This window comes from Haliotis asinina, chromosome 9 (assembly GCF_037392515.1).
Source record: "Haliotis asinina isolate JCU_RB_2024 chromosome 9, JCU_Hal_asi_v2, whole genome shotgun sequence".
NCBI classification, from domain to species: domain Eukaryota; kingdom Metazoa; phylum Mollusca; class Gastropoda; order Lepetellida; family Haliotidae; genus Haliotis; species Haliotis asinina.
This window is the reverse complement of record NC_090288.1, coordinates 55320332-55347297: the sequence shown is the minus strand read 5'-3', so window position 1 is coordinate 55347297 and position 26966 is coordinate 55320332. Positions and strand designations below refer to the sequence as shown.

The 26966-nt window shown below is 38.8% G+C and overlaps 2 protein-coding genes across 3 annotated transcripts in view; one reads left to right on the top strand and one right to left on the bottom strand.

Moving 5' to 3' along the window:
• Positions 1-18621, bottom strand: part of LOC137295539 (cysteine-rich DPF motif domain-containing protein 1-like) — a 66936-nt gene extending 48315 nt beyond the window's left edge. The window contains exons 1-4 of one of the 2 annotated variants that reach the window (XM_067826922.1): positions 18324-18621; positions 13744-13873; positions 7405-7513; positions 6796-6879 (exon numbers count right to left, since the gene is read on the bottom strand). In XM_067826922.1, the coding sequence (XP_067683023.1) occupies positions 6796-6879; positions 7405-7513; positions 13744-13873; positions 18324-18441 (441 nt within the window). In that variant the 5' untranslated portion in view covers positions 18442-18621. Of the gene's footprint in view, positions 1-6795; positions 6880-7404; positions 7514-13743; positions 13877-18323 lie in introns of those variants that run through there. The other variant, XM_067826923.1, reaches the window with a different exon arrangement.
• The window catches only part of LOC137295535 (stabilin-2-like), a 208550-nt gene continuing 199851 nt past the window's right edge, over positions 18268-26966 (top strand). Inside the window, exon 1 of the mRNA XM_067826919.1 lies at positions 18268-18773. Within this exon, the coding sequence (XP_067683020.1) occupies positions 18440-18773 (334 nt within the window). The 5' untranslated portion in view covers positions 18268-18439. The remainder of the gene's footprint in view (positions 18774-26966) is intronic.

The window sequence follows — 26966 nt, the reverse complement described above, 5'->3', positions numbered from 1 at the left end:
AATTTTGAGGTGCCATATATGTAGTACTATAAAACATTGAAACAAAATTCAAATTTTATCCACTGACTGAAATGTACACAAGAAAACAGATTGTTTAAAACAACACCCTTATGAATTTATTTATTGTGGCCTTTGATTTATTGCACTCCAGAAATGAGTCATAAAAGGCATCAAATTAAGCAAGAACAAGTAGAAACAGCAAGATTTTTTTTATAACTAATGTTTCCAAAATAACACACAATTACAATAATCATAATATATTATCTACATCTTTCAGGAGAAGAATCCAGAAAATGAAGAAAAAATATTGACTAAGATTAATATAGAACAATATTGTTCCCTGATTTGTTTAAATTCCTTACAAATACTCAAGTGAAACTATTTGACAGTTTTACCTCAGGCAGCAGGAAACTAATTATCTATTACTGACATATGTCCATGCACTTATATGGGATTTTGGTTGGAAGTTTTGTTAATTTTAATGCTGCACTCAGCAATATTCAAGCTATATGGTTCTGGTCTGTAAATAAGAGTCTGGACCAGACAATCTAGTGATCAACAGCATGAGCATCAATATAAGCAACACAATGATGTGTGTCAACCATGTCAGCGTGCCAGACCACCCAATCCTGATAGTTACCTCTGACGAAAAGCATGGGTTACTGAAGATGAGTTCTGATCTGGACCTTCAGAGATAACATATGTGAGTAGAATACCACCATTCAATGATTAAAGGTCACATGCAACATAAAACACAACTTTGCAGAATCTGATACCTTTCAGTATGCACTTACTGAAACAAATCATCCAAAATACCAATTCAACCCATAAATTTTGAAAAAAAAATGCGATGAAGAAAAAGCCTGCAAAATCTGAATTCAAACAATTCACTAATTTTCCCCCAGCGTTGAAAAAGTGATTTCAACAGCTATGCTGTGCTGTGCTCATAACGCATGTGCTGTGAATAGCTGTGAAAAACCCATGTTGATTGTGAACTCTATCACAGAGAAAACTCAATGTCTGGTTTATTGAAACTCATATGCCTGCTAATGACAATATGCAATGCACAACTATCTCTGTTAGCAATTAACATCTATTGGGCTTATATGCCATAAATAAAGAGCTGGCGGAGCGTATCGGCAAATGAACCAGTGGCCAATGAGAAAGCTTTGTTACACTTGTGTGCACACCGACCAGCTCTGACTGGGTTCAGTTTCACAGCTCTTCGTTTTGAAGGAGGTACACCCAAGTGCAAAATATTGCACTTTTGATTTGCGATTATATGCCTAAAATTGTGTTTATTTGTTTTTTCTTAATCAACAATGCATTTTATATATCATGAATAAGTTATAACTGTGATTTAATTATTATTTATTTGCATGTGACCCGTAACATATTGCTAGTGCGGCACACACAATCACTTTTCCTGTATTGGCCATGTGGATGACAAATGAGCCTCCCAAACAAATGAATCACTGTTACAATAATATCAAAGTTAATTCTCTCTTTGTTTCCTTGTTATTTTCACACGATGAAAGTATTGTCAAACGGAAGGTAAGGCTAAACTTGTGAAAAGACATAATCAAATTCTTCTCCTTTAGTTTGACCTTTGTGATAAATCTGCAATTTAAGTGCTGAGTACTATAAGATCAGATTCCTGTATGAAATAGTGGGTGGGAATGTCTGTTAAAAATACAGTGAAGTCATTTAAGTTTAACTTCTTCAGATGTTATTTCAATATGATTGCATGCAAAAAATGTCAGTTCCAACTGTCTGTGTGACATTTGATGAATGTTTTTGTAGGTGCATGAGATCAAACAACCCAAAACAATGAAATAGCAAAACTTATTATAAAAATTAAAAATAATGTCTTTTAACTAAACACATTTTGGCCAAATTTAGGTTACAATTTGTAGAAATGAAAAAGAAAAGCGCACAGAAGAGTTTACCTTCAATATTGTCATGGATAAAATCTTCCATGTACCCAGAGTGAGTGAGTGAGTGAGTGAGTGAGTGAGTGTGTGAAGTGAAGTGAAGTGAAGTGAAGTGAAGTGAAGTGAAGTGAAGTGAAGTGAAGTGAAGTGAAGCGAAGCGAAATGGAGTGAGTGAGTGATATACTCAGAAATGGGTTTCACACTCTGTACACGTGGGGAAGCAAATGCAGGTCTTCAGCATTACCAGTGAACACCATGAACACTTCAAATTTCCTTGTTCACAATCATACCATACCAAACCAAGCAATAATAACAGCAGGAATTCTCGAACACATCAACTATTTCATTATAACCCCTTATATGCATGCATCCAACAAGAAATGTCAACACATCAAAACCCCAAGATCATGCAACTGTGATGTGACATTGCCAGCCTGTTTTCAGATTACAGTTAAGATAATCGACAGGTATATGTGCTTTATCTAAAACATATCCTTTGAGAAGTTCACTCCTAATGGAACAATTTCCATTAAGCTACAGCCTTTTGTAACACAGCCCTGTTAAATTACATGATGATCACATCAATTGGTACATTACCTGGTTTTTGATCATTTCTCGCCTGCATGAGATTCACATCTGATGTTGTAACAGGATGTGTTGCACAACAAAACATCAGGTCCTGTGGTCCATGCATTTACAACGGCATGTTGTGAATGAAAGCCAACAAAAAGTCCCCAGCTATTTTGATTTGTTTTCAGCTTTCATTCACATGCATCCAGATCTTTACCTACACTTGTTCCAGCTATTGCAGGTATTTGCCACATTGGGGTTTCTGGTCAAAGCAACACCTCTGCAACATGTTCTGTTTTTTTTCCATTGAGGTTCCTGGTTACAAGACAATAACCTTCAATAACCTCTACTAGTCTCAACATTGGGAATCTGAGTTAGCACTGGTTCCCAACAACCTGTGCTGGTCTAACCGTTGAGAGTATGGGTTGGAGCAGGTCCCTAACAACCTGTGCTGGTCTCACCATTGAGAGTATGGGTTGGAGCAGATCCCTAACAACCTGTGCCTGTCTCATCATTGAGAGTATGGGTTGGAGCAGATCCCTAACAACCTTGTGGTCTCACCGTTGAGAGTATGGGTTGGAGCAGATCCCTAACAACCTGTGCTGGTCTCACCATTGAGGGTATGGGTTGGAGCAGATCTCTAACAACCTGTGCTGGTCTCACCGTTAAGAGTCCGGGTTGGTTTAGGTCCCCAACAACCTGTGCAAGTCTGACCATTGGGATTCCTGGTTACAGTAGGTCTCCAAAAACCTCTGCTTCTTTTCACACTGTGATTCCTGGTTATAGTAGGTCTCTAACAACCTGTGCTGGTCTACACATTGGGATTCTTGATTAGAGGATGTCTCCAACATAAATGTCTCACAAATCATGATTAATTCATTCTTAAAAATAAATGATTTCCAATTGGATGATAAACTATACCGCTTGTCAAACCCATGTTATTTGCAGGCTGGTATGTCTTGGTCAGAGCTGGAAAGTTTTACAATTAACCAGCCCTGTGGTTGTCAGCCTGAATTATATGGGAGTTTTCATACCCTGGTTAGGCAATACAATGATCAGACTCACTGACCTGGATGACAGCAAGTCACTGCACCATGGTGGCAACACTTACGCCCACTTTCATGAGGATGGTGTCATCCTCGTTATCTCCAGGGTATAAGTTCTGATGATCTTCGCTATACCCTAGATGCATCCATGGCTCAGCCCTATAAGTTTATTAACTCGCTTTGCTAGCTCCGTATTCTCACAGAAGCCAATTAGCTAAGCCCTCATTACAACCAAGCTTGCAAGTGTCAACAAAGACAGCAGTCGCAGCTGTGAAGGTTTGTTTCACAGTGCGATTCAGATTTTGGGGAAATCACAAACACAAACTGACAAGTCAGAAACTTTAAAAACATATATGCAAGAAGTTCTTTCACCTCTTTCGGAGTACCTCTGCATGATTTGTGTTGCCAAGTTTAATCGCTCAGATAATTAAGTAAAAAGGTAGAGAAGTTTTCTCTAATCTACTGCACACATTGCTCTTATGTGTAAAGACTAACCTTTCAATGTTTAGTATTTATGTTAATAATGTACATCGCTGTTGTTAATCTTCACATTACTATTGTCTTTTAATACGATAGTGCAATATTTTTTATGACCATTAAATGCTTCAGAGTTCTTAATCTTATGAATGTAAACCAAATTTGTATCTGGATAATAGAGACTTATCTTATCTTAATTTAAGAAGTGGAAGTGAGTTGTGATTGGTTTTGAGTGTAAACACCTGATTGAATAAAAAGCCAGACAAGGAAGTAATAAAATTATGGGGTCAAGCCGTAGATGCATCCCAGGTATAGTGGGGATTTATTGGAATGTATATGCTGACGATATCAAGGATGGGATGGTGAATGCAAAATGGAAATATACAAGGAGCACATTTCCCTACATACAGTAAACCTTACCCTGCCTGAGTCATTATGATTTAGTTGTAATATATAAAGTGGTGAAGATCACTTTTAGCAATAGGATCTCCATCATCTATACTAAGAAATATATGCTGCATCCACTACCACATGACAGCATTACCACAACAGAGTTTTGTGTTAACTATGGTCAAAGGGAAACAACTCTTCTAAGACGAATCAAATTTTCATTTGATACACACTGTATATATTTTTCACACCTATTTCTTCTCCTAGGTCATTCAATGTATTTTTTAAGTACATGTACACTATATCTTGATCTACACTTGATATCGAAACACAAAGGAGTTCCATCAAGACATAGTACTACAAGCTTATCTAACTGGACCATTTTAAATTTGTGCTGATTGTTCACTATTAGGCATGATTGACAGATGTTATTGTGGTATAACACATATGTAGTGTTTAAGGTGCATATTTCAATTAGAAATTAGACGTTTAGATTATTAATGATTTTTAAGGCTACAGAGGATTTTACACACAGACTATGAAAAGAAATCCAACGTACATCAAATATCAACACAAAATGAAGAAAGTTTCACAACAAAGCCAGCATGGTCAAGGGGGGATAACTCCAAGTACTATTTTGTATGTGAATTGTCATCACTTCTCTTTTCACACACTCTTCCTAAGCAGTTACTTTGTCTATTTGAAAATGTACTCATGAACATGTCTAATGGACAGTTTGATATATGTTAGGGAAACAAAAAGACACAAAGTGTATCTTTATTTCTAAGTAGATTTAGGCATTATTTTCCACATAGTCAGGGGTTAAAAAATCCATGGCCTGATGCTAGTCAGTTTTCTTTTCGGACAATCAAGTAATGATATCTTACTTGTCCGTGGGCTACTAGATAGTTTTCAGTTATGGTTTCAAACTGCAAATAGACATGGATTTCATTTCATATCTGCTCAAAATGAAGCTAATAAATTTTGCAATAATGATAAAGTAGAGTTATCTCACTTTGCTATTCATAACTCTTGATTATGTCATGAAATCAGGGCAAGTGGAAAATTAGTCAGGACAAGTTACTTTTTAAGTCACTTGCCCTGAGGCCCTGAGGCAAGTGGCTCTTTAAAAAAAAAATTGAACCCCGACAGTGAAATGACAATCGTGGATATACATATTCTTAAATTCCAACACCTGACACATGTAAGCAACAATATGAAGGCCCACTCCAGAAAAATTAATTACTTGGTAATTATAAGAAAGGCACCTAATGCATTTGACCAAACACTTTAATGAGTTAAATATGATATTGAATTTTACAGAGAGTAAATGTCTTAGTACTATACTAACTACCATATTGACTTAAGTTATTCACAAAACATGTAGATTAACTGATTATGATCATCAAGATATTATAATTATTACTAACCTTGTTATAACTGACAGTCACATGCTCAGCCTTAGTGGCACAGTTGGAAATCAGTTTAGACGTAACAGCAATTTATCTGTCAAAACAGCATAGATACCTCCTGCACTTGCATAATCATTGGATTGTAAATATATTTCAAATTTACTGGTTCTGACTCCCCTAATCTGATGAAGGACACAAAAAAGGATTCCACCCAACTCTTTTCCAACTGGTTGATCATATATTCTTTGAGAATTTTGCAGGGTGTACTTATTTTCTATTTTATCCCTGTTACACATCAACCACGATTTGTGCATTTGAGAACAACAGTCACATCAAATAAATTGTGTCAGTTTTTCTTAAGATAATCTGAGCACTTGCTGATTTGTCGAGTAACTTCCACATTAGTCTGTTTTCAGTTTTCAGTTCATAAATGTATGTCCCCTCCTTTTTAGACTGACATCTTAAGAAAAAGAACATGTATTCAGGGGTTTTCCACAATGGTCAATAATAGAGTGACCACCTCCATTTGAAAATCAAGACCTCAGTAATAAGTATACTACTTCGTGAAAAATACAGATAACTCAAACATATTTGGCATAATCTTATCAAATGTCTGTGGGTTACAATCAACTGAATTAACTGATAATAAGTGAGTGAGTTTAGTTTTACGCTGCACTCAGCAATATTCCAGCTATTTGATGGCAGTCTGTGAATCACCAAATCAGCAAGTCTGACCACTCGAACCCATCAGTCGCCTCTTATGACAAGTATTGTCCCTGTTATGGCAAGCATGGGTTGCTGAAGGCCTCTTCTACCCAGACCGTCAAGGGTAGATAATTATGGAAGGATAACAGTACATAGATGATCTCCTTTGTTAAAGTGAGAGCAATTTGCCAGTGTAGGTTCAAACACTGTCATCAAACAAGTAACACAATGGCCATGTGACATACAAACATGGTCACTTACTTGTCTTATTTCTTTGGGAAATTCCTCTAGATGGTCAGTCACACAACCCAAACAGAACCTCTTTGTGAAGAATAAACTGCAATCCTGTATAAGTGATCCAGAAAAATACAGAATATTTAATTCATTACAACTGAGTGAATCAAGTTGTGAAGGAATGCTAAGACTGATGCAGGTTTTACTTTAAGATGCAAATTTACAAACTTTAGTTCAAGGCATATTGAGACAGTTGGTTGCAAAAGATCAGCTGTATTGCAGCGGTCTGTAAATAATCAAGTCTGGACTAGACATTCCAGTGATCAACATCATGAGCACCAATCTATGCAAATGGGATACGATGACATGTGTCAATCAAGTCAGAGAGCCTGACCACCTGATCCCGTTAGTTGGGTCTAACGACAAGCATGGGTTACTACAGACTACTTCTATCCTGGATCTTCACAGGTCACCATATCAAGACAAGAACCTGCTTCGACCATTTCAGTACACAACACAATCATAACATCATGAATATGCAGAAATTCCACAAACATTCAACATTACTGTGGTTCTCAGACAAATGTTAGAATAAAAATAAATTTTTAATCTTAAGCATCTACTCCTCTAACTTACAGCAGCAATGCAGACAGGCTTGTTACACAGAGAGCACTCTGCTCCCAAGGTGATAAGACCTCCATCAGTGCTAAACGGATCCTTCATCACATATGCCTCTTCCAACAAGCTGTTTGTCAAACAGAAGACAGAAATGGCAATCAGATGTGATTATTATAAATACTTGGGCTGCAACGATTCGGCTTGATTCATCAGAAATCGAATCTGATGCCTTGGTTTCATTATCACTATTTTGATTCAACATCTGAATACCAGTTTTAATTATTTCCACATAGTCAGAACGTACTTATGATTGACTCAAGCAGTTTTGGGTACTGAAATACCATGAAACATGATTGGTTGACACCGGGCTTATATTTATGACAACTGTTGTCGGCACACATCGCCAAGTTGGCAATGGATTTCAAAACAACAAATCCGACTCTGAGAGTTAAATGAAATCTGACTTTTTTACAAGCGTTAGGAATTGTTTTAAATGTCACACTTGATAATTGCCTCATTACCATCAAGCAATCAAGGGATTTTACACTGACTGACTAACTGACTGACTGACTTCAAGTAAGAATTAAGAGCAAGAATTATATGTGAATGAATGAAAGAATAAATGCTACATCACAGCCATCCCTCCCCAAACATGCTAAAGAACACAAAACTATTGCTAGAACACACATGTTAAAGTCAGCTGTCCTATTTCAAAACAAATCTACTCTGAGACAATTTGTTTACAACTATAATTAATTCAGATATCTTATTGCATGTGGGCAATGGCATGGACATTAACAAAATGTTAACTGACACTATCACACACCTCTTAAATTAAAACAAAAACTTTAAAACTATCAAAAAACACTGTAAACTCCTTTCAGTTTTGTAAAATACTAAGATCAACAAGGAAGAAAGAAGTTATAGAACTCTAGCACTCAAGCATCGATAGCATCAATGGCAGATCATATCAGACCTGAGACTTGTCATATTTTTTGCACACCTCAAATACACCCTAAGAAATTTTTTTTTATTGTGAAACTATCACTACTACTTGCAAACACCTTTTGACTAAAGGTGTCTTTCCCTTCTAAAAAGAACTAATGTGTGAAAGAAGTTTTTATCGACACAATTTAGCCTATCTTTGCACTACTGAGAATGGAAGTCAGTGCGCTATAACATACCAACTTGAAACTTTACTACAAATTTACTGTACTAATACTGACACTTACAATTATTTGACCTAAACTGAAGTGACAAAATAGTTAACCTATCTTCTGCATGTAGGTTTTCAGTTGTAACAACACTCAGTGAATTTAATCAGCTGTTGAAAATAAACCAGGCTCTATCTTAAATACTAAACTTCCACCATACTGACTGCACTAGACACGTAACAACACACATCATATGTTAAGGGGCTTTTCGAGGAGTGACTGCTCCCCTTGTTAGAGTCTCCCTGTTTAAAGTGATGACTAATATATCATGAACTTAAACTTCAAAGAGTCTTTGAGAAATATTCAGTCATGACTTTTCAGTTTGTGAAGTGAGTTTTCTTAGAAATAAACTCTGCTTAAGGAGCTGATAACTTCGAAGATATGTTCCATCAAGTGTTTCCAGAACTAAAACAGTAGTTCCAAAATTGTTTGTGTTCAATTATGAAAACATCTGATCAATTTTTTTCTCACTGCAACCTATCATCGATTATTTAAATTAATCAGAACACCACAAGTTTTTACTTGTATGAAGAATTGAACTGAAAATAATTGAATTGCGGGTCTAGTATCAAAAATCAATTCAGATCAAAGTTTGGTTAAATAATTGTTGCAGCCCTGAAAAAAAGATCAACAAGCAACTTTGTAGGAATGTCACCACACTTACTTCTAGGAAATACTTACCAAACAATGTCTGCTGCTCAGAATACAAAGTATGGATTTTTCTTGACATCAAAAACTTATCTAACAAATAAAGTGACCTATCCTGGAACAGACAGATTGTATATTTCTATATGTGGCCCTAAGGCCAATAGTACACCTGTAAAAATTCTAACAATGCACATATCTGCTACTTGTAATTACGTATGTTGTAGTTACATGATAAATCCATAGACACTCATTTGTAATTTACATTACTTTCTCTTAACCTAAGTATGTGGTACAGCACAAGAGCTACCTTAAACAATAGGTCAGCATCTTCTGTGCGGAGCAGCATACAGAATTTTTGTCTCAACGGTTGGTTATAAAAGAAATTAGGCAGATATTTTTCTCTAATTTCTGTGTATTGCGGGCACATAAGTAGTACATGGTACTCATCCTCTTGCAACAGATTACAGAATGGACACTGGATATCTATAGCACTTACAGTTCGGGCAAATTGTACCGCTTCGACTTTAAAGTAGTTACACCTAAATTTAGTGAGCGCATGTTTAAGTTGTGATGATTATCCTGGAACAAAATGCCTATAAGTATATGATAGGACCCAAGTTTCGTACAGTTTGGATACAGGGTGCACAAGGTCTTCAGAGCCTTTGTCTGGATGTTTCTTGACAAAATCTTCAAGTTCTAACCCCAGCTGAGCATGACAGCTCTGGAGGCAGTGATGACTTTGTGTGGGATCAGAAGAGATTTTTTTAATAAAGATACCTCCTAGCAACCAGTTATCGCCATTTCTAAGTGTTTCTTAAAGATTCGCTCCATTATTTCTTAACAGAATACATAAAATTTGTCTTGATGATAGATCAGCTATTCACCGATGATTTCTGCTTGTTTAGAGTTGCCGATCGTGTTTCTCCGAAATGCAGTCAACAGGAAGCGCAGTAGTGTAAATTGTGCTTTCCCAACAACTAACAAGACCAGTTATCGCCATTACTGAACTTTTTTATGTTATTCACATAATTTGACAAAAACGTGGTAATAAAACTATTGTGTTTCAAACCTTCACATACTGAAGAAATTTCATAACTGGAATTTGTTTAAAAATAAAGAAATTTAAAAGAGCAAAACTCGTTCTGATTGTGAATGTTGATGGATGCTGATATAAGCTGATGGGAATATGGAGATGTCACCGAGGAGTTGAACTTAGCAAAGTTGACATTTCGAGAAGTAGTTTGCAATTTTTGCAATGTTTGTTTTCTCTCGGGGGGAAAACGAAAAGATAAAGGTGAAAAGTGAGAGTTATATTTTGTCAGCAGCGTCTTCATATAATCTGTCGAGTCCATAAAACGGAGATGGAAATTTGTGTCAATTCAAAGTTAGGTGATTGAGTGTTGGCATTATGGGTATGTTCTGACAAATGAAAATCTGCACTTTTTATGACTGAGTTGTACAGTCATAGATTCACAACACAGCCAGGATGATATTTATTCAATTCTCATCCTTTATGAAATTTCATGTCAACACACTAATGGTCACGTGACATACTGCTACTTGATTTGGTCTCATCTTCCGAGGGATTCATATTTGTAATGTCTAAAACGTAAAATAGTCACAGTAATTTTAACTCTTGTAACCTATCGTTTTTTGGACGTGTCAATATGTGAAATACTATGGAAGTACAAGTAAAGCTGTCTGCGCAAGCGCTACAGCCAGGTGTTGGCGATAACTGGTACACAGCGATAACTGGTCGCTAGCCAATACAGCTTCAGTCATTTTAATTTTATTAAGGGCTCTGTGAGGGTATAACATTACCAGTCTGTGTCCAGTTCTTGAGATCCCAAGAAGGATACAAGTAGCAAAGGTAAGGTAGGTTAAAAGAGGCAGGATGAATTTGGAATCGTCTCAGCGGGTGCAGGCTAAAACGTCACCACAGCAAAATGGCACCTGGCGAAAACATCACCGTTTGGACAGAACGGAACCTTCCCTTGGCGAAATCGGCTACAAATGTTATGGCGAAAACATCACCATATACAATTTTAAAAAGGATGAACATTGATATGATGACTTTATTGTATTGTGAACTTTGGATAAACATTTAGTGTTTCGCAAATAGACTTTGGGAAAACATATATATTACCTAAATATAAATAAAAAATATATCAGGAATATATCAGGTAAGTATATCAACATTCAACACTAACACTCACCAATACTGCAAGCATTGGAAAGTGTTTCCCAAGCTGCTTGCATTATGTTTAGATAATAAATGCGTCTACTCTGCCGACAATGACTGGAAAGTGCTTCTCATACCCAAGCTTCTTGCATTATGTTTAGATAATAAATGCGTCTACTCTGCCAACAATGATTGGAAAGTGCTTCTCATACCCAAACTGCGTGTAGTATGTTTAGATAATAAATGTGTCTACTCTGCTGACAATGTAACATCACACCCTACAAACTGTATTTAAAACATAGACATGTACCCGATACACATCATTCATCACAATGTCTCACCACTGTGTTGTATGCGATAAGACTGTCCGAAGAAATCAACATGCTGTGTCTTGCGACCAGTGTGAGTTATGGACTCACAGAGTTTGTGGCACCGGTATATCTGCATCACGCTACTGTGAGATATGCGCAAATGAAGAAGATTTCCCCTTTGTATGTGTTCAGTGTGAAGGGAATTCCTTTGACAACATGCTGGACACTGTCAACTTTTATCCAAATCCCCCAGAAGAAGCTATGTAAGGGCCATCAGTAAGGGCTCCTGATATATCTGACATTAATATATCATCAGCGTCAGTGCAACCTCCAGACGACCATGATGACCGTGAACAAACTATGATTGAAACCACCATCCTCGACCCCTCTACAGCTGATATTCCAGAGCACGTCTTTACAGTCGTGGACACTGGCTCCCAGAAAGGAAAAAAGAAGCTTGTGGATTGATATGGATTCACATATGTCATTCGGGTAAGTACAGACACATCTTCCTAAATACATGTGTATGCAAATGCAAATGTAATAGTTGATTATTAATATTTAAAATATGTTTGAAATAATATGATATTTTTTGTTACAGAAATCAACGACCAACCGAACATACTGGCGTTGCAGTGTCAAAAACAAAACAACAACGTGTCCTGCCTCGGTAATCCAGTTCGGAGATTCGTTTGAAGAGGGAAAACACTGTCATTGTCACCCACCCCAGCCTGGTCAGTTGACAGCGAACAGAGTGAGAGTGGAGGTAATTATCGTGTTTATTTAATGATTGTCCGAGCTTCTTACCTGTGTAATTATTCCGAAACTGTGAAACTGAGATTAGTGTATTAATGGTTGTGTCATTGTGCAATTGTTATATTCTGCAGGTGAAGGAAAAAGCCGTCAACAATATCTATATGTCGGGAGCCAGCATTGTTGAGGACGCTCAGCAAAACCACGTCAATCCAAAAGACAAGCCTGGTGGTCGTCAGAACCAAGCCACTTTAGGGAGGATGGCCAAAAGAACGAGGGAGCTTCTTTGTCCTAAAGAACCATGGTCTTTGGACTTTCAGGTACATGTTTGCTATATGACTGTGTAAAAACTATAGTAATACATAACCATAAATATTTTTTTAAAAACTTTGCTCTTGTGCAATGTTACATTTCTTCTACTTTCAGTTGGACGACATTTCAAGGATGGTGATCTCTCCATCTCCTGACGAGATGTGCGGCAATTCATGGGCCCATCCATTGAGTTAAAAAAAAATCTATCTCAACGGTCCTTTTCAGGACCACCAAACACCCCAAAAGAATGCTTGATAACTTGAAATAAACATCTAAACATTGCAAACAATTTAACAATAAAGTCAACATAATAATAAAGTCAATAGAGTCAATATAACAATGTTTGATATATGGTGACGTTTTAGCCCTTTAATCAGTAGCCGTTTTCGCCAATTTGGTGCCGTTTTCACCAAACGATTTTGGTGCCATTCTGCTGTGGTGCCGTTTTAGCTATAACCCGTCTCAGCCATAATCAACATCATAAAACTTGAGTGAGATCATATTTAACAACTAAATGATAATCGTATGTTGCAGCAATTTATTAATGCATCATGCAATAAGTTATTCGAGTGTGTGTGTGTGTGTGTGTGTCTCTGTGTGTGTATGTGTGTGTGTGTGTATGTGTGTGTGAGGGAAAGAGAGAGAGAGAGGGGGAGAAGATGCAATCTAAAACTAAGCTGACAGACTGAACTAATGATGCATAAGCAAAGTGGTGTTTGGACTTTAAATCGTGTCCCACTTAGATTACTAGATTATCCGATGGTTTGTCAAAATAATTACTCAGCGTGTTGCTGACAGACGCTATACACGTGTGTCCAGATTTATGAACGAGCCTTTCTCACTATATCCCAGTCTGAAAAGTGTGCGCGAAAACTGTGTGCATGCATAAACTATAACAAACGCCACGGACGGCGAAAGAAAATAGCAAGACACTTACATCAGAGATTTCAGAAACGGGGGTTTGGCACCATGGTAGTTATATTTTGCCTTGAAGTTGCACTTTGAACAAACAAATTCCTTTTCTTCCTCTTTAGACTTGGAGTCTTCCATCTCCGAAGTTCCGTCTGCTGTTGTCGAAAAACATGTAGAGATAGCATTACGTGTAGTTTCGCATAAAAGGTTCAATCTTTTTATTTGAGATCCATACAAGTATTCTCGTTTTCAAGATAGAGTTATTCTTATGCTGAGAAAGTGTGTGATTAAACAAAATCACTTATCATAGTCTAGCATAGATACGAAACCGTTCATTTAGAAGTACTTACTTGAGCTGTTTACACAAGAACAGACTGCTACTTGTTTCATCAAAGTAAAGGAATCAGTGATGTGTGAGATAACAACATAGATTATATCATGTCCGTTGTTATCATACACCGTCAATACAATGGGTCCTGTTACCGTTCACTTTTTTAAAAGTAAGCATAGATCTACTGTATTTTGTTTTGTTTAAAATGAACCCTTTAGTAATCAAATTGTAACTGGCATAAATTCAGGAATTGCTATATGAAATGGGAAACACCAAAAGGCAGTAATTTCTGTATGATCTTTAAAATTTAACTGATTTTACAGAACAGCCTAAACATAAAATGGATCTAAAACAGGTGACATCCCAATTTTAGGCTCAGTGTGAATAAAGAATGGACATCCTGTTAATTATGATTTAATTATGTATCATATTTGCAAAAGGTAAAGGAATATGTTTTAGTTTACGGTTTGCCCTTTTTACTTAAAATAAATATGCCTAACATTGCAGGAAAAATGTACTGTGTTTTTTTTTTCTTTTGCCGAGGGATGTGCAGGTCATTATTTTATGTATTTAAAAGTTTAATCAATTAGGAGATAAACATCATGTGTTGGTCAATTTCCGGGTGTTATTGAGTATTTGAAGCACGGGAATGCATTTGGAACCGACGGCGTCAGCCGGAGGTTTCAAATGAAATATTCCCGTGCTTCAAATACTCAATAACACCCGGAAATTGGCCAACACATGATGTTTATCGACATTGTAAACACAAAAGTAAACCAAAGGGGTTTTAGTGTCTGCACTCGTTTACATCGAATACGGACACAGCAGTGAATCAGCTGGCCGTTTCAGCTAGTTCTCATGGTAGCATCTGGAGTTGCTCATTTGTGACGTCATTCTAACTTTACGTCACAATATGATTTGAATGACGTCACCACTGTTGATGACACAACAAAACAATTGATTACGTGTCAATACGCGGTGAATAGTCTTTCAGTTGCTGGGAATCTAATACCATTTAATCATGTTTTTCAACCAATCAGATTACAGAACACAGTAACTTTTGGTTTACAATGTTTCTGTTTATGTCAGAAACTTAATACTTGATCACCAAAACATTGAAAGTACACATTAAAATTAATTCAGAGCCAGATACAGCTTTTTGAGATAGTGGGGTGGGGTAGAGGAGGTAGAGGTTGGGGTGCAACTTCTCTTGAGAAAGAAGCAAAACACACTTCAATTATGCTTGGTTTCAATAATCATTTAATCAACTTTGATAACAAACTGGGGTGCGCACAGCTCCACCACCACTACCCAACCCACCAACCCCCCCACCCACTAATTTGATGGAATATGTGAAAGCATAAATTTCAAATATAAATATATATTTCTTGTTTCACAGATAACACTGCACAAATCATGATCATAACTTATTCATATTGGTTTTGTTTAACTGGAGAGATATTTTATTCTAGATTATGTTTACATTGCTTTCATCATACGCTCCATTTGCAATAGGTTGGAATTAAATCTCAAGAAACAGCCAGTCAATAAAATTTCATGATCATTTCTTCACATCACTTACCTCACATATTCTAGCTTGTAGTTTTAGCATCCATGAAGATCAGTGGCAATTCATAGTTCCATTTTCACTCAATCTCTCAGTCTGAGCATGTTTGATTCAGTGAATCACAAGATATCATTCATTATACAATTCAAAGATTTAATTCACATTTTTGTCATTGTGTTGATTAGTATGATTTTGCCTGTACAAAGATTTACAATATTAGTTCATGTTGTTTTTGATTGAAATTGAATTAAATGCTTCTCTTTTTTTTAATTATATTTTTTATATTTTTAAGTGAATAGGAATCACTAGGAAACTTTACCGAATTCATAAAAGGTTTCATTATCAATCTGGATCTTGTAACATTAAAAAGAAAAACACACTGTTAAACATAAACAGAAATTTTCCAGGCCTACTTCAATGATTGTTTAGTTTTATGCTGAAGTGACCAAGCTAAGCCAAAGTAACTAGTAATCACAGGAAGCATGACCTGTTTCTTAAACCTCAGCACAGAGAAGTCACATGTAACACCAAGGTTAGGGAGATGAAGTATAAGAAGCAGTGGTATAATCCTTCAGCAGGACTGCAGCCCAGTTTATCGACAAAGTCAGAACCATATTTACACTCTTCAAGATATCTTATGGAATTAAACTTCTCTTTGCTTCTTTAAGCGTCTTTATTTATACCCACACAGCATTTCGTGCTGATTACATGACATTCATTGTGTGAGAAAGAATAAAGAAACTAAAATCCATAAAATGTCTTGGACATGTGTTACAACTTCTAAATGCCAGTAAAAGATATAATATTTACACTGTTTGCAATTGTACTCGACAATTGCATAGATGTGACCTTGAAAAGGTCCAAGATTATTTCCATTCTAAACTATCCCGTAGTAGTATTGGTTAATGGAAAGATTGGCACTGTGTAGGGATGGGACGGGTCCAAATTTTCTACCCGGGTACCCCACACCCTGTTACCCTACCCTACTCAGATGCTAGTTATGTTCATTCCTCAGATCAAATGTGTAAGAAATGGCAATATATTCTTGAAGTCAAAGGCTACAATTTCGAGTTTTTCAATAACTTAACCATGTATTTTATTTCAAACAGGTGACTGTACAATTATGTCCAACTCTTCAAAGACAATACAACTTTTTAATCATGAAAGAATAACATATTGTATTGTGTAATCCCATAGTCACATGATCATAATTATAACTTCTTTGAATGGCATGTTTAGAAGTTGGTGAATCAGATAAGGACAAACTGTGATGTGATGTTTCAATACAGGTTCTTGTATCATTGTGAAGCAAGTATCCTGCTTGACAACGATACAAGAAGACTCGATACAGCTTCTTGCAAGATACTTGCTTGACAATGATCTCAGACAGGATTCCCAGCTCAACTAGTGGAAGTCTGGTGGTTTAAATGTGTGAATTGACAGGTGGTGTTCTGTCACACCTAGGGTTTTCAGCGAGATGAGCAAATGCTTTAACCGCTAGGCTACCCCACAGCCCCTAATGCATTTGTGTGTCATCATAGTGATCCAGTATACCTGGATAATGTGGATTGATGCTCATGCTGTCATCCTCTGCTTCTCTGGTCATCACACTGTCATAAATATATGAGATAGTGATAGACCTGTGATGTCGTTTATGTGTCATCAACTGCATGTACTTGATATTACTCATGTTCCCATATAAGAGAATTGTGTTGCAGCTTTTACTTGGACAGCCCCCATGGTATTGTGGATAGTGTGTTTGCTTGGTGAGTTAAGTTCGCTAGTTTAATTCTCGGCCACATTAAACCACAAGACATTTTTTGTTGCCTGCATGACATTCATCGTTAACCCACGTGATTCTGAGTTATATTTCAAATGCACAATTTTATCAAATCTCTCTGACTCCAAATAGTCAACCCTGAAAATAATGGAATAATTATATTTCACCAATAAGTAAGCAAATGTCTATGTGAACAGACTCCAGAATGAAGATATGAAAGCATATTTCGGGGATTTACATTGAGTCCTGTATTTAAGGGTCCCTGAGACTCATACTGTTAGTTTTCATGGGTCCTGGACTATAAAATGGGGTTTCCAGACACTAAAATATTAGTATTAATATGATGTTGTAATGTTGCTTTAATTCAGTTACTGTTATTAATTAAAAAACAAATTAAATTGCAAATAATACAATAACCTGGTTAGTAGCAGACCCAGTGATAACTTATTGTTATTTGATCAAAATTTGTACAAATAGTGTTGGGACATTTTGTGCATCCCAGTGGACATGCTAATCAATTTTGTTGTGTCCCTTGTCAATTTTTATTCGTATAAGACGCTAGAATTTCTGTCCCATAAATCCAACATATTTACCATAATATTATTGAGATAGACTACACTGCATTATCGAGATGGGTGGGCCAGTGCAGAAATGAGATTTGTATCATCTACAGGAAGCTCTACACATTAGAGAGGAAGCCCTGTACATTGTAGAAAGGAATGGATTAAGGGATCGTGCAACCTAACAAGATGGCAGGGACAGACAACATCATGTCAGGAGACTAACTTCCTGGGTACTTGCTGAAACAGTCAAACAATTTGCAGCTACGGCCTTAATTATGTCATACGAGGTGTATAAACTAGACTTCCTTCCTGTCCTTAAGAGCCCCTAGTACACACTCAGAGTCTACAGGATAGTGTTACTTACTGGATTTCTCCCAGATACCATTGTCAGGAGGTTGGAAGGAGTGACTTGACTGGTGTCTACATCTCAGACTTTGGTTGTGATTTGCAGGACTGTTGAATGTTGTCTGTTCCTCAGTCATGGGATTGTTAGCAAATATTGGAATAACCTATGTTGTAATACTAGCCACTACGATATTTGCTGTTATGTCTGATGGATCGTCAGAGCGTTTCTGCAACCGTACTTTCACATCTAATTTTACAACACAGTGCACGGCTTGTGTCCGTAACAAGGATGTGGAGTGTCCGTACAATGCTACAAAACTGAGCACGGGGAGAGGGGTGCCTGAATGTACTTACATTGTGACGCTTGGCGGGTCCAAGATCGTACAACTGGCTGGCTGTCACCACCTGTGTTATCGCACGGCAATCTCCGTCAGGTGCTGCCCTGGACACTGGGGACCACAGTGTGAAGGTAAGGTCCTAACTTGTTGTATGGCCCCCAGGGAGTTGAGGTTGTAAATATGATGTGCCATTGAGATGGACATCAATGATCAAGCCAAAAAATATGAAGAGCCTTTGAACAGCTGAACTGGATATTGGCACCATACGAATATTAGCATAGTAGCAATAATAACTTACATCAAAGACAAAGATTGCTGCACTTGCACCATTTCACCCATATCCTGTCCATCTTACAGTTATCTTAATCTCTGAAAGTATATTTTGCTTGTTTAGTTATGATAGTCTATAATTACCGTTCAGCTCTAACAGTGCTCACTCTGGTGTATGCATGTCTCCGTGTTGGGAATCAGAGCAATATCTTCTCTATGGTCCATGCTGGTTTCTGTGTGGAAGGGCAATGGGGTAGCCAAGTGGTTAAAGTGTCCTCTAATTATGCCAAAGATCCAGGTTCAATTACCAACATGGGTACATTGTGTGAAGCCCATTTCTTGTGACCCCTGTTTTGATATTGCTGGAATATTGCTGAAAGCAGTGTAAAGCAAACTTACTCCTCTGAGATAGGATATATCCTCTGTTCCTGATAGTTGTCTCCCTGTGTTGACTCTTCAGTGTGCTGTACATGTCTCTTGTAAATGACAGTCACTTATGGCCTCATGTTTGTTGTAAGAGGTGACTTGTGTGATAGGGTGGTCATGTTCACTGACTTGGTGGCATCATATTCCAATTGTGGAGACAGATGCTCATGATTTTAATCAGTGGATTATTCCCTCGTCTGGACTTCATTCTTTATAAATCAACGTCATGTTGCTATAAACTTACTTAACTCAAACAAATCAGAAACACCACAACATATTCATAATTATTCAATTATTCCCTCAACGTAAGAATATGGGTATACGTAATTAGTTTTCTCGCAGTATTGATGGTCCTGTTATGATAACATTGTTGTAAATGACAGTCACTTTTCTTTAACTAGTGGTGTACAGTTGATGGCTTAGCTTTTAGCAGGGGAGGTAACTGTAGGTGGAGGGCATGAAGCAAGAAAAGCATGCAGTATGGCATAAAAATATTCATCGCTGTGGAGGAGAAAATAATGTATGGCTGTTTGAGATGCACTGATTTTGCCACAAAATTTTCTAGTAGTATATTTGCATATGCATGTATGGCATATGCAATTATGAAAATATATTTTAATTTATAAAAGTGCACTTAATAGCCAAAATCATTTGATAGTTACCTTCATGGTGTTGTGATGCATTCATGTTATAACAGTATCTTGAATAATAACTAAAAGTAAGGTCATTACTTTGTAATGTGAAATAGCATTGATTTAGACATATTATTATCCCCCCACGGCATATAATGCGGGGGGGGATATAGTCGATGCCTCGTCTCTGCCCATCTGTCCATTCGTCCGTCTGTCTGTCTGTCTGTCCGTAATCATTTTGTTTCAGGAGCATTACTCAGAAACCATTCAATAATTTTAGACCAAACTTGATAGATATAATAATTTCAACCTGTAGTTGTACCTTTTGCTATTTATTTTTTTTGTTTTTCCATGGAACATTTTGGTGTTAGTCTAATGGTGGGGTGGGCCTCGTTTCCGGAGCAGAACTCAAACACTGTTCTATATTTTTCCTCAAAACTTGGTAGATATATTAATCAGAACCTAAAGTGGTGCCTTTTGCTATTTGCAGGTTCTTGTGATTTATTACTTTCACGGTTTCTATGGAAATGTTTCGGACATAGTCTCAAAAGTGAGGGATGGGCTTTGTTTCCGGAGCAGAACTGAAAAACCATTCAATATATTTGTGCAAAACTTGGTAGATATGTGTTGCAGACCCCAAAGTGGTGCCTTTTGGTATTTACAGGTTTTTGTGATATATTATGTTCTCGGTTTCAATGGAAACGTTTCTGACTTTGTCTCAAAATGGAGGCATGGGGCTTTGTTTCCGGAGCAGAACTCAAAATCCATTTTCAAAATCTGTTTCTGCAAAACTTGGTAAATATACCAATCAGAAGCTAAAATGGTGCTTTTTGCTATTTACAGGGTTTTGTGATTTCTTAGTTTCTCGGTTTTCATGGAAACAATTTGGACTTTGTATCAAAAGTGAGAGGTGTGTTTTGTTTCTGGAGCACATCTGGAGCAAAGTTCCTAACATCTGTCAGCAAAACTTGGTACATGCATGTGGCAGACCCCAGCATGGTGCCTTTCGCTTTTTACAGATTTTTATGATGTATAATTTTCTGAGTTTCCATGGAAACGTTACAGACGTAAGTTTCAAAATGGAGGGATGGGCTTCGTTTATGGAGCACAACTCAAAAGCTTCTAACTATCTTTCTGCAAAACTTGGCAGATATGTAGGGGAGACTCTAAAGTGGAGCCTTTTGCTATTAACAGATTTTTGTGATTTATCATTTTCCCAATTTCCATGGAAATGATACTGACTTATCTCATACTTGTCACCACCTCATACTTGTCTCCCTTGCCTTACTGTGCAGATTCTTCTGTATCCCATAGAAGTCTGTGGATTCCATGACAGAATCGGTCGTCAGTATATCTGCCCTTTGCCCCATACTTGTCTCCCTGTGTGGATCCTTCTGTATCCCATAGCTGTCTGTGGATTCAGTGACAGAATCAGTCGTCAGTATATCTGCCCTTTGCCCCATACTTGTCTCCTTGTGTGGATGACAGAATCAGTCGTCAGTATATCTGCCCTTTGCCCCATACTTGTCTCCCTGTGTGTATTCTTCTGTATCCCATAGATGTCTGTGGATTCAGTGACAGAATCAGTCGTCAGTATATCTGCCCTTTGCCCCATACTTGTCTCCCTGTGTGGATGACAGAATCAGTCGTCAGTATATCTGCCCTTTGCCCCATACTTGTCTCCCTGTGGGGATTCTTCTGTATCCCATAGATGTCTGTGGATTCAATGACAGAATCAGTCGTCAGTATATCTGCCCTTTGCCCCATACTTGTCTCCCTGTGTGGATGACAGAATCAGTCGTCAGTATATCTGCCCTTTGCCCCATACTTGTCTCCCTGTGTGTATTCTTCTGTATCCCATAGATGTCTGTGGATTCAGTGACAGAATCAGTCGTCAGTATATCTGCCCTTTGCCCCATACTTGTCTCCCTGTGTGGATGACAGAATCAGTCGTCAGTATATCTGCCCTTTGCCCCATACTTGTCTCCCTGTGTGTATTCTTCTGTATCCCATAGATGTCTGTGGATTCAGTGACAGAATCAGTCGTCAGTATATCTGCCCTTTGCCCGATACTTGTCTCCCTGTGTGGATTCTTCTGTATCCCATAGATGTCTGTGGATTCAGTGACAGAATCAGTCGTCAGTATATCTGCCCTTTGCCCCATACTTGTCTCCCTGTGTGGATTCTTCTGTATCCCATAAATGTCTGTGGATTCAGTGACGGAATCAGTCGTCAGTATATCTGCACTTTGCCCCATAATTGTCTCCCTGTGTGGATTCTTCTGTATCCCATAGATGTCTGTGGATTCAGTGACAGAATCAGTCGTCAGTATATCTGCCCTTTGCCCCATACTTGTCTCCCTGTGTGTATTCTTCTGTATCCCATGGATGTCTGTGGATTCAGTGACAGAATCAGTCATCAGCTTATCTACCCTTTGCCCCATACTTGTCTCCCTGTGTGTATTCTTCTGTATCCCATAGATGTCTGTGGATTCAGTGACAGAATCAGTCATCAGCTTATCTGCCCTTTGCCCCATACTTGTCTCCCTGTGTGGATTCTTCTGTATCCCATAGATGTCTGTGGATTCAGTGACAGAATCAGTCGTCAGTATATCTGCCCTTTACCCCATACTTGTCTCCCTGTGTGGATTCTTCTGTATCCCATAGATGTCTGTGGATTCAGTGACAGAATCAGTCGTCAGTATATTTGCCCTTTACCCCATACTTGTCTCCCTATGTGGATTCTTCTGTATCCCATAGATGTCTGTGGATTCAGTGACAAAATCGGTCATCAGTATATCTGCCCTTTGCCCCATACTTGTCTCCTTGTGTGGATTCTTCTGTATCCCATAGATGTCTGTGGATTCAATGACCGAATCAGTCGTCAGTATATCTGCCCTTTGCCCCATACTTGTCTCCCTGTGTGGATTCTTCTGTATCCCATAGATGTCTGTGGATTCAGTGACAGAATCAGTCGTCAGTATATCTGCCCTTTGCCCCATACTTGTCTCCCTGTGTGGATTCTTCTGTATCCCATAGATGTCTGTGGATTCAGTGACAGAATCAGTCGTCAGTATAACTGCCTTTTGCCCATACTTGTCTCCTTGTGTGGATTCTTCTGTATCCCATAGATGTCTGTGGATTCAGTGACAGAATCAGTCGTCAGTATATCTGCCCTTTGCCCCATACTTGTCTCCCTGTGTGTATTCTTCTGTATCCCATAGATGTCTGTGGATTCAGTGACAGAATCAGTCGTCAGTATATCTGCCTTTTGCCCCATGCTTGTCTCCCTGTGTGGATTCTTCTGTATCCCATAAATGTCTGTGGATTCAGTGACGGAATCAGTTGTCAGTATATCTGCCTTTTGCCCATACTTGTCTCCCTGTGTGTATTCTTCTGTATCCCATAGATGTCTGTGGATTCAGTGACAGAATCAGTCGTCAGTATATCTGCCCTTTGCCCCATACTTGTCTCCCTGTGTGTATTCTTCTGTATCCCATGGATGTCTGTGGATTCAGTGACAGAATCAGTCATCAGCTTATCTACCCTTTGCCCCATACTTGTCTCCCTGTGTGTATTCTTCTGTATCCCATAGATGTCTGTGGATTCAGTGACAGAATCAGTCATCAGCTTATCTGCCCTTTGCCCCATACTTGTCTCCCTGTGTGGATTCTTCTGTATCCCATAGATGTCTGTGGATTCAGTGACAGAATCAGTCGTCAGTATATCTGCCCTTTACCCCATACTTGTCTCCCTGTGTGGATTCTTCTGTATCCCATAGATGTCTGTGGATTCAGTCACAGAATCAGTCGTCAGTATGTTTGCCCTTTACCCCATACTTGTCTCCCTATGTGGATTCTTCTGTATCCCATAGATGTCTGTGGATTCAGTGACAGAATCGGTCATCAGTATATCTGCCCTTTGCCCCATACTTGTCTCCTTGTGTGGATTCTTCTGTATCCCATAGATGTCTGTGGATTCAATGACAGAATCAGTCGTCAGTATATCTGCCCTTTGCCCCATACTTGTCTCCCTGTGTGGATTCTTCTGTATCCCATAGATGTCTGTGGATTCAGTGACGGAATCAGTCGTCAGTATATCTGCCCTTTGCCCCATACTTGTCTCCCTGTGTGTATTCTTCTGTATCCCATAGATGTCTGTGGATTCAGTGACAGAATCAGTCGTCAGTATATCTGCCTTTTGCCCATACTTGTCTCCTTGTGTGGATTCTTCTGTATCCCATAGATGTCTGTGGATTCAGTGACAGAATCAGTCGTCAGTATATCTGCCCTTTGCCCCATACTTGTCTCCCTGTGTGTATTCTTCTGTATCCCATAGATGTCTGTGGATTCAGTGACAGAATCAGTCGTCAGTATATCTGCCTTTTGCCCCATGCTTGTCTCCCTGTGTGGATTCTTCTGTATCCCATAAATGTCTGTGGATTCAGTGACGGAATCAGTTGTCAGTATATCTGCCTTTTGCCCCATACTTGTCTCCCTGTGTGTATTCTTCTGTATCCCATAGATGTCTGTGGATTCTGTGACAGAATCAGTCGTCAGTATATCTGCCCTTTGCCCCATACTTGTCTCCCTGTGTGTATTCTTCTGTATCCCATAGATGTCTGTGGATTCAGTGACAGAATTGGTCGTCAGTATATCTGCCCTTTGCCCCATACTTGTCTCCCTGTGTGGATTCTTCTGTATCCCATAGATGTCTGTGGATTCAGTGACAGAATCAGTCGTCAGTATATCTGCCTTTTGCCCCATACTTGTCTCCCTATGTGTATTCTTCTGTATCCCATAGATGTCTGTGGATTCTGTGACAGAATCAGTCGTCAGTATATCTGCCCTTTACCCCATACTTGTCTCCCTGTGTGTATTCTTCTGTATCCCATAGATGTCTGTGGATTCAGTGACAGAATCGGTCATCAGTATATCTGCCCTTTGCCCCATACTTGTCTCCCTGTGTGGATGACGGAATCGGTCGTCAGTATATCTGCCCTTTGCCCCATACTTGTCTCCCTGTGTGGATGACAGAATCAGTCGTCAGTATATCTGCCCTTTACCCCATACTTGTCTCCCTGTGTGTATTCTTCTGTATCCCATAGATGTCTATGGATTCAGTGACAGAATCAGTCGTCAGTATATCTGCCCTTTGCCCCATACTTGTCTCCCTGTGTGTATTCTTCTGTATCCCATAGATGTATGTGGATTCTGTGACAGAATCAGTCGTCAGTATATCTGCCCTTTACCCTATACTTTTCTCCCTGTGTGTATTCTTCTGTATCCCATAGATGTCTGTGGATTCAGTGACAGAATCGGTCATCAGTATATCTGCCCTTTGCCCCATACTTGTCTCCCTGTGTGGATGACGGAATCGGTCGTCAGTATATCTGCCCTTTGCCCCATACTTGTCTCCCTGTGTGGATGACAGAATCAGTCGTCAGTATATCTGCCCTTTGCCCCGTACTTGTCTCCCTGTATGTATTCTTCTGTATCCCATAGATGTCTGTGGATTCAGTGACAGAATCAGTCGTCAATATATCTGCCCTTTGCCCCATACTTGTCTCCCTGTGTGGATGACAGAATCAGTCGTCAGTATATCTGCCCTTTGCCCCATACTTGTCTCCCTGTGTGTATTCTTCTGTATCCCATAGATGTCTGTGGATTCAGTGACAGAATCAGTCGTCAGTATATCTGCCTTTTGCCCCATACTTGTCTCCCTGTGTGGATGACAGAATCAGTCGTCAGTATATCTGCCCTTTGCCCCATACTTGTCTCCCTGTGTGTATTCTTCTGTATCCCATAGATGTCTATGGATTCAGTGACAGAATCAGTCGTCAGTATATCTGCCCTTTGCCCCATGATTGTCTCCCTGTGTGGATGACAGAATGAGTCGTCAGTATATCTGCCCTTTGCCCCATACTTGTCTCCCTGTGTGTATTCTTCTGTATCCCATAGATGTCTGTGGATTTAGTGACAGAATCAGTCGTCAGTATATCTGCCCTTTGCCCCATACTTGTCTCCCTGTGTGGATTCTTCTGTATCCCATAAATGTCTGTGGATTCAGTGACAGAATCAGTCGTCAGTATATCTGCCCTTTGCCCCATACTTGTCTCCCTGTGTGTATTCTTCTGTATCCCATAGATGTCTGTGGATTCAATGACAGAATCAGTCGTCAGTATATCTGCCCTTTGCCCCATACTTGTCTCCCTGTGTGTATTCTTCTGTATCCCATAGATGTCTGTGGATTCAGTGACAGAATCAGTCGTCAGTATATCTGCCCTTTGCCCCATACTTGTCTCCCTGTGTGGATTCTTCTGTATCCCATAAATGTCTGTGGATTCAGTGACAGAATCAGTCGTCAGTATATCTGCCCTTTGCCCCATACTTGTCTCCCTGTGTGTATTCTTCTGTATCCCATAGATGTCTGTGGATTCAATGACGGAATCAGTCGTCAGTATATCTGCCCTTTGCCCGATACTTGTCTTCCTGTGTGGATTCTTCTGTATCCCATAGATGTCTGTGGATTCAGTGACAGAATCAGTCGTCAGTATATCTGCCTTTTGCCCCATACTTGTCTCCCTGTGTGGATGACAGAATCAGTCGTCAGTATATCTGCCTTTTGCCCCATACTTGTCTCCCTGTGTGGATGACAGAATCAGTCGTCAGTATATCTGCCCTTTGCCCCATACTTGTCTCCCTGTGTGGATTCTTCTGTATCCCATAGATGTCTGTGGATTCAGTGACAGAATCAGTCGTCAGTATATCTGCCTTTTGCCCCATACTTGTCTCCCTGTGTGGATGACAGAATCAGTCGTCAGTATATCTGCCTTTTGCCCCATACTTGTCTCCCTGTGTGGATGACAGAATCAGTCGTCAGTATATCTGCCTTTTGCCCCATACTTGTCTCCCTGTGTGGATGACAGAATCAGTCGTCAGTATATCTGCCTTTTGCCCCATACTTGTCTCCCTGTGTGGATGACAGAATCAGTCGT